Below are 14,331 nucleotides of genomic sequence, written 5' to 3'. Positions count from 1 at the left end.
ATCAAACATTTCACACCAAAACACTCTTAACGACTCTGTATATCTCAGCCACAGTATTGTACAGAACTCAGTGATATTCCGCTTTAAACAGACAATAGAGTCTCCACATTCAGTGGCCAACAGTTTAAAGTTCTTTGACCTTAATAAACATGGACATTTTGTAAACCACAATAGTTTTGAAAATGAAGAAGTTGTGGTGTGATTACTCTGTATCGAATGTTAACATGAGCAGCCTGAGCTCATCCATTTTCCAGCTTTCCAACAGCCACAGTGTCATGGTGTGTACATAATTGCACTGCTCAGGTTTTTATAAATGGCTTTCGACATTAAGGAGGAACTTGTAGTTTGGTGAAATTCCCTGCCTCTCTCTCTGGGCTTAACACGGATACTGAGCTGTGTTTTTTTCCTCCTGTCTGTTCCCTGCAAAGCTCTGGGGACTAATTTATCCGGCCTGGACTCCAGCATGGAGGATTATCAGGAATTCAGTGAAATGACTCTTACAGAGTGCAGAGAAAAAGACATGTGCTGTTCCAATCAGCTGCGTGAAAAAGATTTCAAATAAGCCGAGATAGGGAGGCTAATTAGAGAGGTGAATTAAAACTCCGCCGCCATTAAGATGAGCAGTGTCTTGGCTAAAGAGGTCTTATGAGAAGTTGTGATAATCCTGGGCTAATCTAAAACAATTCTAATGGCATTTATGTTGTGGAGTTTGCTATGGCTCCTTTACAACCAAGGATGGTAAGGAGGCGGAGCCACAAAAATGGCTCCCAGCATGCCCCTGGAGATCCTCTGGGAGTTTTTATTTAATAATTATTGTTGCTATTCATGAAGATGTAGTTGAGCAATGGTTGTGTTGGTGATGTTGTTCTGTTGAGATGGTGGCTGTGTGTTTTATGAAGTATTCACTGTCCCCGTGTGTATTTTCACAAAATGATGGGCTTGAGACATTGTAAAAGCTTTTAGTGCTTTGCTAAATAAATAGCAGTTAACTTATTAAGAGTAAATATCATCCCCTTTGTTTCAGCAGCAACAATATTAACATATGATTAAACCTAACATTAACTTTAGAGCAAGTCCAAGCGGTTGTGCTTTTAGAAAGCAACACACTCAGTTCTAGAAAGCCTAGTTAGTTTGTAACTGTGTGCTAGAAAACTACATTATGACATCATTGTATCAGTGGTGATTGCTCTAAGACTGCAAGGGAATCTCAGCTTCCCCTAAAATGTAAAAAAATAATTGATCAAATATATACTGTTGTGTGTACGTGTCATTGAATAAATATGCACTACAACACACTCAACTGTTGTTCAGAATCAGCTTCTTATCACTGGTACAGACTCTGCTTTCCCGCAGTTTCACGGTGCGTTAAACAGTGTGGACGCTGAGTGTCCACAGAGTTCAATAGCGAAGCAGCGAAGTGCAGCGAAACGAGATGAGCCATTGGATAAATGCTGGGCTTTGTCCCGCCCATCGGACGCTCAGCGTCTCTGGGGGTCTATGGGGCAGTGGGCTGGCCTCGGCTGGCTCGGACGCTCAGCTTCTGAATGATGATTGGATGATCTGTCTGAGGCTGAATCCCTTTTTGATTGACAGCGAAATGAGCGAATCAGCGATCCTTTGGTGTAAAGATCCGTGGGAGCACAGGCGGACACACTTCACATGGGCCAAGGCCGTTTAAGCAGCCTAGCTCTGCTGGCCATTGAGAGGACACTAGTCAAGTCCCTGGAAAAGACACCTTGTTGGTACGACAGGGTCACAGATCATTTTCTTGAAAAGGAACGGAGGGTAGAATTTACGTATAAATAAACCGACACATTTTATGATGTAGGCCGAAATTGAGCTTCCCCTCCTTGAAAGACCAGCATCCGCCACTGCATTGTATCTCTAACCACTTATTCAGTACAGGGTCGAGGTGGGTCCGGAGCCTACCCGGAGTGCATTAGTCATACAGTGATATATCTTTATGTGGTAATTATCTTTAAATAAACATTCATTCATTCATTATCTGTAACCGCTTATCCAATTTAGGGTCACGGTGTGTCCAGAGCCTACCTGGAATCATACACCCTGGAGGGGGCGCCAGTCCTTCACAGGGCAACACACACACACACACACCTACAGACACTTTCGAGTCGCCAATCCACCTACCAACATGTGTTTTTGGACACTCCTCACAGACAGTCACCCAGAGGAAACCTACACGGACACAGGGAGAACACACCACACTCCTCACAGACAGTCACCCGGAGGAAACTCACACAGACACAGGGAGAACACACCACACTCCTCACAGACAGTCACCCGGAGGAAACTCACACAGACACAGAGAGAACACACCACACTCCTCACAGACAGTCACCCGGAGGAAACCCACACAGACACAGGGAGAACACACCACACTCCTCACAGACAGTCACCCGGAGCGGGAATCGAACCCACAACCTCCAGGTCCCTGGAGCTGTGTGACTGCGACACTCCTTGCTGCACCACCGTGCTATAAACATTGCTATACAGTTATGATAAAACAACATTAGATGCCAGTCACATTATAACAATTAAACAATAAAACATTAATAACAATTTGATTGAATTACATTCTAAGGAATTTCTAAATGTGTAGTTTTGGCTCCATCCTCTACCGGTGTGTGACCAATTTTGACTGGTTTAGTTTCTTCAGAACAGAGCGTTATGCACCAATCAACTCACAACGTTTTCTAGACGTTGCAAACGTAAACGAATGAACGAATAAGTGGAGTCCCATTGGCAGTCCTTATCAGAGCTGGTGTACAAGGTCAGAAGTGTGAGTTCTACATTAGTCAGCGGTTTTATGAAGTTTAAAGAAAGATTTGAACTACAGTGAAATTACATTGTATGCGAGTGTACTTTTTAGTGCGCACTACAAGGAACTGATTCGGAACACAGCCACCGAGGCGCGTGCTTTACGGCAAGCCGTAAACCGAGGACACAGTAATGGCGGCGTCCGTGGGAACGTCGTGTGTTGTGGAGTCTACTGTTTGAAGTTTGGCTTTTCTCTTCTCTATGAAACTTTTACGAATGTTTATTAAACGGAAACAGAGCTGTGAGCGCCGCCGAATAAAAGGAGAAAGTGCTGAGTTCCGGAGGAGTCATGTTTAATTCAGAAAGCAGGTGACATTGGGAGTGACACAGAGAGTAGTACACCGAGGGAATAAGAAAACACCTGCTTTCTCTTATATAAAGCCTCCTGTTACATTCAGTGGACAGAAATGACACACATTCGCACCTGTAGTACCAGGTAAGTGGATGAAGGTGCTCTGTGTTTGTTCCTGTTGTCTTTGTATTCACTTAATTTAAAGTTATCTCCCACCTAAATGTAGAAGTTGGTTTAGAAACAAATCTGTGTTATTGTGTTATATACAATTTACCCTTTAGAGTTAATGTTTGCTTTGGTAAACTTTAAAGTACTGTGATTTCGTTTCACTTTGTCTTTCCAAACACACCCACAAGCGTAAACAATGTATAAATTACACCATTCAGCTTTGTTTCTGCACTAATTGTCTGTTCTGATAGCTTCCTTTCCCCTATAGGCCCACTTTATAGTTCTTCTATTGCTCTGTGTATTTTACTTTCCAATAGTCACCACCCAGGACCACCACAGTGCAGGTATGATTTGGATGGTGATACACAGCAGTGCTGCTGGAGTTTTTAAACTCTTCAGTGCTGGACTGAGAATAGTCCACAAATCAAAAAATATCCAGGCGACAGCATCCTGTGACCAGGACTAGAGGATGATTAGTCTCGTAATTACAGACCCTTGGTGTAGCCAAGAACCACCTGTTACTGTTGGAGAAAGATATCAAGTCAGACCAAGTCCTTTTTTGGCATGACGTGTAGAAGGAGGCAATACACAGAAATGCATGTACATGGATGTACAAACAGCCAATTATAATGAAACTAGCAGGTTCCTGACAATGGGGCCAGCTGAGCACACTGAACATATCAGACTCTCCATTTACTTGTTGGAGGAACGTCTAGAGGATGTCTAACACACATTTATGCAGCTAAAAATAAGCTAATGTCTTTCACTTTACATCTACAAAGTGGACCAACAAGGTAGGTGTGAGCGGGCGCAGTGATTTAAAAACTCCAGCAGCACTGCGGTGTCTGATCCACTGGTACCAGCACAATGCACACTAACTCACCACTATCACTGATACCTCACTGTGGTGCAGAGTATTAACTACCAGCCAGATCGTACCTACAATGTCCTGTGATGGTTGTTTGGGGTACTGACCTTTTAAAGAACAGGATGAAAGTGTGCTAATAAAGTATGCACATAGAATAGAATTACTACAGTCAGTAATTGTAGAACTACAGAGTGCTCCTGTTTGGTCAATCGAGCTGATAAAATGGACACATAGCAGCAAGTTGGTCATTTTAATCCTAAGGCTGATCAGTGTATGTCATTGAACATCTGCAGGTAGTTTCAGTGTGTATGTTATTAGATGCAGCACAGTCTCCCATCACTTTTTAATTTCTGTGTTGAATATAAAACATCACTGTTCAGCCTCTGTATGAACCTGTATGAAGAGTAGCTATCATGCTGTTTTTCCAGGATGGCTCTTTGGTCACGCCTCGTTTGTCTTGGCTCAGTCGTCCGAGGTCGTCGGAGTTTGAGCATCTTCTCCAGCCCCTCACCTTCAAATTGGACTAAAGTAGTTTCGGATGCTGAGAAGATTGTAGGATATCCAACGTCTTTCATGAGTCTTCGCTGCCTCCTCAGTGACGAGCTTAGCAATGTGGCCATGCACGTTCGAAAACTGGTGGGGACTAAGCACCCCTTACTCAACACAGCCAGGTATGAGTGCTTTGTACTACTAAACCCCAAAAAATGATTGAACAAAACTAGTATAAATTTAAAATAATTTATTGAACGTTTATTTATATTATACTTTGAGCTCCTTGACGAAGGCCTTGTGCCAAACACATCTGTACCAGTTTGTACAAGCTCAATAAATAAACTAGTGTTGTCAAAAAATTTTACTATTGGTTTTAGTTAGATGTGGATTCAGCACTTGACAAGGTTTTATAATTAGGACGTTAGCCCTTCCTTCCTTTACTAATCCCAGGCCAGGTATGAATGCTTAACTCTTCCCAGTCAGGTGTATGACTGTACCTAACCAGAAATGTGTGTACTACTAAACCTGTAATAATAATCTCAACCAGTTTACAAGTCAATTAATAAACTCAGCATGGTATAAGTATATTACTAAATAGGAGTGGGCGATATGACTCAAATAATATCATGATATTTAACAGTATATTTGTGAAAACGATATTCTTGGCAATATGAAAAAACACTAAAGAAAAACTTTAATTAATTTCAAGAACACACTATTGCAACTAAATAAATGTATTAATATTATTCATTCATTCATTCATTATCTGTAAGCGTTTATCCAGTTCAGGGTCGCGGTGGGTTCAGAGCCTACCTGGAATCATTGGGTGCAAGGCAGGAATACACCCTTCCTGTCTTTCACAGGGCAACACACACACACTCACACTTTCACTCGCACACTCACAACTATGGACACTTTTTGAGTCACCAATTCACCTGCCAACGTGTGTTTTTGACTGTGGGAGGAAACCGGAGCACCCGGAGGACACCCACGATGACACGGAGAACACACCAACTCCTCACAGACAGTCACCCGGAGGACACCCACGCAGACACAGGGAGAACACACCAACTCCTCACAGACAGTCACCCGGAGGAAACCCACGCAGACACAGGGAGAACACACCACACTCCTCACAGACAGTCACCCGGAGGAAACCCACGCAGACACAGGGAGAACACACTACACTCCTCACAGACAGTCACCCGGAGGAAACCCACGCAGACACAGGGAGAACACACCACACTCCTCACAGACAGTCACCCGGAGGAAACCCACGCAGACACAGGGAGAACACACCAACTCCTCACAGACAGTCACCCGGAGGAAACCCACGCAGACACAGGGAGAACACACCACACTCCTCACAGACAGTCACCCGGAGGAAACCCACGCAGACACAGGGAGAACACACCACACTCCTCACAGACAGTCACCCGGAGGAAACCCACGCAGACACAGGGAGAACACACCAAACTCCTCACAGACAGTCACCCAGAGGAAACCCACGCAGACACAGGGAGAACACACCACACTCCTCACAGACAGTCACCCGGAGGAAACCCACGCAGACACAGGGAGAACACACCATACTCCTCACAGACAGTCACCCGGAGGAAACCCACGCAGACACAGGGGGAACACACCAAACTCCTCACAGACAGTCACCCGGAGGAAACCCACGCAGACACAGGGAGAACACACCACACTCCTCACAGACAGACATGTTTCATAACATTTTATTTTAGTAAAATCTAACAATTTCAAACATTCAGGAGAAAAACAAATAAATGTGTAATCATTTGCTTATTTTGTGAACAATCGTAACTTACCAAGGTTCTGACATTGTGTGAAATGTATTAAGAATACTGATATTTTATTTCCAAAGCACCTCCACACGACTGAAGTAAAAAAAATTTGCGCACAATACGGTATGGCACAGCCTTATTACTAAACCCTTCAAGATGAGTATATTACTAAATGAAGACATGCTACTAAATCTAGCCAGCTAGGTGTGTGTGTGTGTGTTACTGAACCCAATCAGGTATATTACTAAATTTAAGTATATTATTTTACCTATTGTCTATTCATAAACAGTTATAAGTACATGCATACTAAACCCAGCAAAGTGTATCTGTATTACATAACCAATTCAAGAGTGAGTATAACAAATCCCAGCCAGTTATAAGTGTGTTACTAAGGTCGGCTAGGTGTGAATGCATTGCTAAACCCAGCTAACTTTGAATACAGTGCTAAACACAGGCAGATTTTAGTATATTACTAAACCCAGTCCAATATTTAAGCCAGTACTATACTGGCTTAAAGTGCATTTTAATGTCAATATGTAGGGCCTGTGTGTTGTGGTCAGAGTAATAAATCATTTTCTCTCCTTAAGTGATTAGGACCACCCACCAGCTCCGGCATGGAATCCAGCTTTTGATGAAAGTGGGAGTTGCTGAAATCAGAGGAAAAAGCAAAGATGCTGTAGTTACTCTTCCACTCGTGCTCATAAAGCTCATTAACTCAGTGCGGAACTGCTGTGCCTATCAGAGCTCTGAAGGCTGAGAGCTAATAAAGACTGTCTGAGCCAGAGTAAACAAATGCTGTTTTTGCTCTGTATCAGTTTGGCAACCTCCCTGATTGGACTGTTGATTGTTTTATTCATTAAATCTTGACTTTCTCAGGAAATCTAAGGTACTTCTTCAAGGTCTTTGCAACAAATTAAAGACTGTGGATTAATAGAACGGTCCAATAGTTTTTGTGAAAAAAAATTAAAGTAGCATTCATTTAATATTTTTACTAGTTAAGTGTCAAATATCCTATTTAACGTTATTTTTTCTTAAAATATAAGTTTAATATTTAGGTATGTAACAACAATAAAATAGAATTTATGCATCCACAAGGGACAAGAATAAATGACAAGAAACAAATAAGTGCAATTTTATTACATTGGACACTAAATCACTTTTTCTCTTCTGATACCAAACATTGATATAAGTATCAGTGCCAGTACCAGTACCAGTACCAGTACTAGTATTTTAGATCCAAATCATCTCTTTGAGGGCGGCACGGTGGTGCAGCAGGTAGTGTCGAAGTCACACAGCTCCAGGGGCCTGGAGGTTGTGGGTTCGATTCCCGCTCCAGGTGACTGTGAAGTGTGGTGTGTTCTCCCTGTGTCTGCGTGGGTTTCCTCCGGGTGACTGTCTGTGAGGAGTTGGTGTGTTCTCCCTGTGTCTGTGTGGGTTTCCTTTGGGTGACTGTCTGTGAGGAGTTGGTGTGTTCTCCCTGTGTCTGCGTGGGTTTCCTCCGGGTGACTGTCTGTGAGGAGTGTGGTGTGTTCTCCCTGTGTCTGCGTGGGTTTCCTCCGGGTGACTGTCTGTGAGGAGTGTAGTGTGTTCTCTCTGTGTCTGCGTGGGTTTCCTCCAGGTGACTGTCTGTGAGGAGTGTAGTGTGTTCTCTCTGTGTCTGCGTGGGTTTCCTCCAGGTGACTGTCTGTGAGGAGTGTGGTGTGTTCTCCCTTTTGATGTGGGTTCACATCAAAAACAAAGTCGTTAGTTTTCTTTGAAAACTTGGAAAAAATATAATGGCAACCTGCAAGGGGGCGGTTTACACATTGTTCTTACCATCATACATTCTCAAAATATTAACAAGGTATACAGTATAACCGTAGAGAGGGGGAGCACCAATAGGCTGCTTGAGCCTCATATCTGTGAGTGTGGGTCGAGTGACATGTTTTCGGTGCTTTGCAGTTCAGCCCAGCCCAACACGACAGTGCAACAAGACACACGTTGACAATAAAAAAAAGTTTCTGAGAGAGCAGATTTCAGAGACTGGTGCTGGAAGAGCAGAAAAGTATGAAAATAAGTGAAATAAGGCTATATACTATTTAGAAGCATACCTAACAGGCACTTGTGGTTTAGAGATAAAGCCTCATACCTGTGAGCAAAAAATCAAGTGACGTGTCTTCCGAGTATTTTCTCTGTTTTCATCTTCCTTCCTCTCTCTTCTAACCCAAACTGGGACTTTTTTCCCCTCCCCCCACCCACCCATTTTCAGAATGTGACACAGCGCCCCTTCCCTGTGGCTCTTTTAAATGCACATAAATGAACTCTTTGGCCTTGTACTGAAACCCCGAACAGAAATTTGGCACCCCACACAGGTCATAAATCTCGCCCTCATTTTGAGATACTGTCCATATTTTTGACTAGCGCGGTATACGTTATTACCGTTATACCACCCAACCCTGATTGCAGCACTAGATAAAGTTTAATTTACCTCACTCTTTCCTATAAATACAAGCATTTAATACATTATGTAAACAGTTCCTTAAAAACAGGTCATTCATTCCAATTTAAATTAGCTTCAAACAGCACAGTTTGAATTGTGACATCACAAAGAACAATAGATTTAAATATTTACTTACTAAACATTCAGAGGTTTAGCCCAGCTCATTGACAACGTCACACAAACAATTAATTGATTAGTGTCCAAGTAAGTATTATTTAAACGATCAGTAAGCAGTAAATTTGAAAACTTTTAACTCTTTATTCTGTGGTTTGGGCCAAAGTACAGTTTCTTTACAATGTTATTTAATTATTGTTATTGCTGTGTCTTCATACTTTCTCTACTTTGCAATAACAAGACAGGTCATGATCAGGCTCCCTCCTGTGGCTGTCGCCGGCAGTTTCCTGTCTGGTTTCTGGAGGCGAAACAAAAGATTGACAGGTGTGAGAAACTAATGATGGACCAAACTGAGAAGTTGCTGCGAAAGAGAGGCTTAGCAAAGCAGAGGCCTGAGTAAACGAATGATCACTTTTATTTCAACCTCATTTATAACTGCTGTGTCTGTAGTGTGTGGTTGATTGCCATGGACAGTTATTTGACAATACATCAACAGAAATATTGACTGCATTAAGATGCAGATACCGGGTTATGAGCTAGTACAATTTATTTATGACTGGGGGCTGTTGGGATGTCCTCTACTTGAATGACTGATGGATTGAAAGTTACAGAGAAAAAGGATTAGTTGGGAGAGGTGGAGAGGGAGTGTAGTCGGAGAGAAATAACTGGAACCCAATCTGGCCCATCCAGACGACAGTACTGGAAACAGGAGCCCAAGGGTGTAATAACCTATACACCTAAATCTGATATGACAATCCATTTGGGTGTTGGTGCAGAGGGAGCTTGGAGGGTACCCTGTCTCCCCCCACCCGTGTCAGCACAGAGTCAGCCTTCTCTTCTTTCTTTCCGTGTCTCCTTGCCCAAGACGCGCCAATCGTATAAATACACACAATGGCAGACGGCAGGCCGTGGCGGATCGCTTTCCGGCTTCAGACTCCTGCCCATTCTTAAAAACTCTGTCTCATGGAGGCAGGACTACGGTAATGGTGAGCGTGTGTGAAATTTGAGAGATCCTTTTGCGTTTTCTGTTTGATCAGGCAGTATCTAAGATTTGTGTGTTTGGAGATAACCAGGTAACGATGGCCCCCTCGACCTGTCACTGCGGAACAGGGGCCAAATCAGACCTAGGTCCATCATTCTTCAGTAAAAGTTATTATCAGTGGGTAAGATATTATCAATTTTTAACTGAGATAATGCAATGGTACTTGCAACGTTGTTATATCAGCTCAAAACTTGGAGGAATATATTAATTTCTAATTCTGCGCAGACACAAAAGCTGTAAATTTTCTTCTTCTTTCGGCTGCTCCCTCCCATCAGGAGTCACCACAGCGGATCAACTGCGATCCGCACCATCCATCTGGCACACTTTTTATGCCAGATGCCCTTCCTGACGCAACCCTCCCTATTTATCGTGTCTTTGGGACCGGCACTGCAACTAGGTAGGCTAGTGGCTAGGTGCACACACTCACACATATGGACAATCTTCCGAGTCGTCACCTACCAACGTGTGTTTTTGGACTGTGGGAGGAAACCAGAGCACCCGGAGGAAACCCACGCAGACACGGGGAGAACACATCACACTCCTCACAGACAGTCACCCGGAGGAAACCCACGCAGACACAGGGAGATCACACCACACTCCTCACAGACAGTCACCTGGAGGAAACCCACACGGACACAGGGAGAACACACCACACTCTTCACAGACAGTCACCCGGAGGAAACCCACGCGGACACAGGGAGAACACACCACACTCTTCACAGAAGGTCACCCGGAGGAAACCCACGTGGACACAGGGAGAACACACCACACTCCTCACAGACAGTCACCCGGAGGAAACCCACGTGGACACAGGGAGAACACACCACACTCCTTACAGACAGTCACCCGGAGGAAACCCACGCGGACACAAGGAGAACACACCACACTCCACACAGACAGTCACCCGGAGGAAACTCACGCGGACACAGAGAGAACACACCACGCTCCTCACAGACAGTCACCCGGAGGAAACCCATGCAGACACAGGGAGAACACACCAAACTCCTCACAGACAGTCACCCAGAGCGGGACTCGAACCCACAACTCCAGCTGCTGCACCACCTACCGCCCAGACACAAATCTGTAAATACAGAATTTAATTTTAGTATAAATATTTTAATGCTATTACTACGTGATTACATTTGATTATGTAATATAAATGAATAAATACATGGTGTAAAATGGTATAATACATGGTATAATAATAATTACTAATTCAAGGTACAGTGCCAATAATACAGCTAAAATTTTATCCCATTAGAACTGAACTGAATGCACCTGGTGTATTTGATCAATGGGGTATTGGTGTAGGATAGTGACATAAACATTGTTTTATATAGTCCTCTTATAATGGTTTGAGCCAAAATAGTGGATAAAGGGCACAGAAAAAGCCAACAGACCACTAGGTTTCCCTGCATCAGAATTAGTCATGTTAAAAAATGTGAGGTGGTGTTGTTGACTGCAGAGAGGAATAGATGCGATGGCATTGTGAGTAATGGAGCTGCTTCCAAGGGTAATGAATGACCAGGTCCTTCAGAGGGTGACCTGTTTAACAGCAAACTGCTGTTGGAATCCTTAACAGGTCACAGACTTTGACTTTTTACTATCTGTTAGGAGATCATCTAAACCAAAGGAGCCCTACAGAATAGGAATGTTTTAGTGGAAAAAATAATAATAATAAAACCTTGCACTCTCACAGCAAAGACATGTTTAGTACAGGAGGGTATAGGCTTGCAACTTTAATTTTGCCTTACTATATTTCATTATATACACCCCACCGGTTATCACACACTCACCTGAAATTCTGTAGAGCTCTTAGATGAGGAAATTGCAGAATGGTTGCACAGCTGAAGTGGTTCCCAGGTGTTGCTAGTAAACACCAGGCATTTGCTAGGCCTTTGCTATGTGGTCACCAGATTGATTTGTTATTGTATTTCAGGTGTTCGCTATGGTGTATTTCAGTCAGCGTAATGGGGTTGCTAAAATGTTTCCTGGTGTTTGCTGTGGTGTCCCAGGTGGTCGCTAAGGACTCCGAAATGATTTGCTAATTGGGTGTTTTGATGTTGCTAAGGTATTTCTATGTGGTTATATAGCATCCCAGGTGGCTGCTATGCCATCTTTGATTGCTGTAGTATCTTTTGTTGTTATTCATGTTACAGAGGTTTTTCTTGGTAGTTGCTAAGATGTGTCCTATGGCTGTGTCGGTGCTATGGTGTTATAAAATGTTCCAGGTGGTTACTAGATTGATGCTAAGTGGTTGCTATGGTCCCAGGTGGTTGCAAGGGTGTTACCAAGTGATTACTGTGGAATCTCATATGGTTGCCTGGGTGATGGTGTTTTAATTTCATTGTGACATAAGAAAGTTGCAAAAATGGTGGCACCTTATTTATTCCTATGCTATGTGCTGTGTGGAAACTGACTGATTAGAAAGCTTTATTTCAGCATGAATTGGACAGTCAAAGTGAACAATGACAATAGGAGTGATGTTTATATCTTGAAAACTGCAGGACCAGTTGCGTGGCAAAAATGTAGCAGAGAAACAGGAAGAAAATTGAAGAAGTAGAAATTGGATAACAGCATTTGCGAAGCTAAAGCGATATGCAGCTGTAATTATGGGAAATTTTCATGAAAAACTATAAATAAAAAGCTATTGTTTTTAAATATAATATATTTATGGAAACCTATGTAAAACATATTTAAAAATGGTAAGATGTCATTGATTCTGTTCCTTCGCATTTGACTTTACTTATACCTTTTATTCCCCTCTTTCTTATTTTCCTTTCCTTTGAGTGTTTCTCTTTCTGTTGCTCTCTCACTCTCTCTCTCTCTCTGAAGGGTAGGGGGGTCGTGAGGAGGCGTGTAGTCTGCGGTGTGTGTTAGGGGGCGTGCCTGGCTGTCAGCTCGTCTCCATTAGCATGGCACTGATTCATGATGAGCGTTTCTCTCCCCTGGAGGCGGAGTCAGGACCACTGTCGCCACGGGAATGGCACAATTTTATCGCCAAGGAAACAAGCGGAGTCTGAAAAACCCAGTGCCTTTACCTATGCTGTGAAAAAAGGCTCCTAAGTTCAGCCCTGAAAAATATAACAAGAAGGTTAACGTGGTTTAGTCAGTAATCAGATATAGTTGAAAACTCCAAATGAAAACAGCCAAAACTAGTTTTACTGTGAGGTAACAACATTTTAAATGTGTACATCAGTTCAAACCTAAAAACACTTCTGCCCTGTGTACGGTTCACAGGGTTCTTTAGTACGACAAACACTCAAAGATTGGTTAAATAGTCAAATAGCAGTGTTAACAAAGATATTTTAAAGGACATAGACATTTTCACAATGTAATAGGATGCAAAATTAAGTCAGAAACCTGCTCAACAACATGTTCTTATGAAATGAAGCAAATTAATCTGGAGTTATTGGGGAAGTCCTTAAACTTGATGTTGGAATATTTCTGTCCACAGTAGAGTTCGGTAGGTCAGGTAATGATGTTGGAGGATTAGTTCTGGAACACAAACCCCACTACAGCTTATCCCAAAGAAATCGGATGGCGCTCCATCCCTCCAGAGAACACATCTCAACTGCTTTGAAGCCCAGGCTTTTTACCTCTGGTGGACTCCCGGCATTGGGCATGGTGACATCAGAGACGTATGGAACGCAGGCTTAGACGCCATATTGTGAGTGCTGTAGTATTTGAGGTGGAAAGGACAGTTCTGTTAAGAAGTAAGAATGTGTTTTATATGTTTATTCATAGGCAAATTATGTCCTGAATTTCAGTTACAGTTTTAATGTTTTTATTTCAGTGCATCGCTAGTTAAAATCATCTTGATTTTGAAACAAAGACTTAAAGGTATTCGGCTCTTGAGAGAACAACCTGATGTTTATGACAGGTTTTGTTTGATTATCAAAAAGACCATGTTTTTGTCCCAGAGACAAGAGGCCTTTGACCGCTTGTGACCTTGTGACCTCTTGAGATGGTTTTGAAGAGTGAGCTGTGGCGTTGTGCGGCGATCTTTTGTAAGAGAAAGGTTAGCAGGTTGCGCAGCTAAAGGCTGTTCCTGGAAAGCACTGGCGCTAATCTGCCACACGGCAGCAAATTAATGACAGCGTTGAAAGGCAGTTGAGCTGATAACACTGATGCCCTACAACCTCAGGTCACCTCACACAGCTTTAATTAACGAGTCGAGAGAGAGTGAGATATTGAGATTTCTGTTAGTGAAAAGGGGTAAAGGAGGGG

At 42.9% G+C, this 14,331-nt stretch overlaps 1 protein-coding gene across 1 annotated transcript in view; it reads left to right on the top strand.

The window, feature by feature from the left end:
• The first annotated feature begins 2,942 nt into the window (after positions 1 to 2,942).
• Positions 2,943 to 14,331, top strand: part of pdss2 (prenyl (decaprenyl) diphosphate synthase, subunit 2) — a 39,679-nt gene continuing 28,290 nt past the window's right edge. Inside the window, exons 1-2 of the mRNA XM_066679409.1 lie at positions 2,943 to 3,274; positions 4,595 to 4,837. Coding sequence (XP_066535506.1) covers positions 3,246 to 3,274; positions 4,595 to 4,837 — 272 coding nt within the window. The 5' untranslated portion in view covers positions 2,943 to 3,245. The remainder of the gene's footprint in view (positions 3,275 to 4,594; positions 4,838 to 14,331) is intronic.

The sequence above is a fragment of the Hoplias malabaricus genome, chromosome 8 (assembly GCF_029633855.1).
Source record: "Hoplias malabaricus isolate fHopMal1 chromosome 8, fHopMal1.hap1, whole genome shotgun sequence".
NCBI classification, from domain to species: domain Eukaryota; kingdom Metazoa; phylum Chordata; class Actinopteri; order Characiformes; family Erythrinidae; genus Hoplias; species Hoplias malabaricus.
This window is presented reverse-complemented; position numbering and strand designations above follow the sequence as displayed.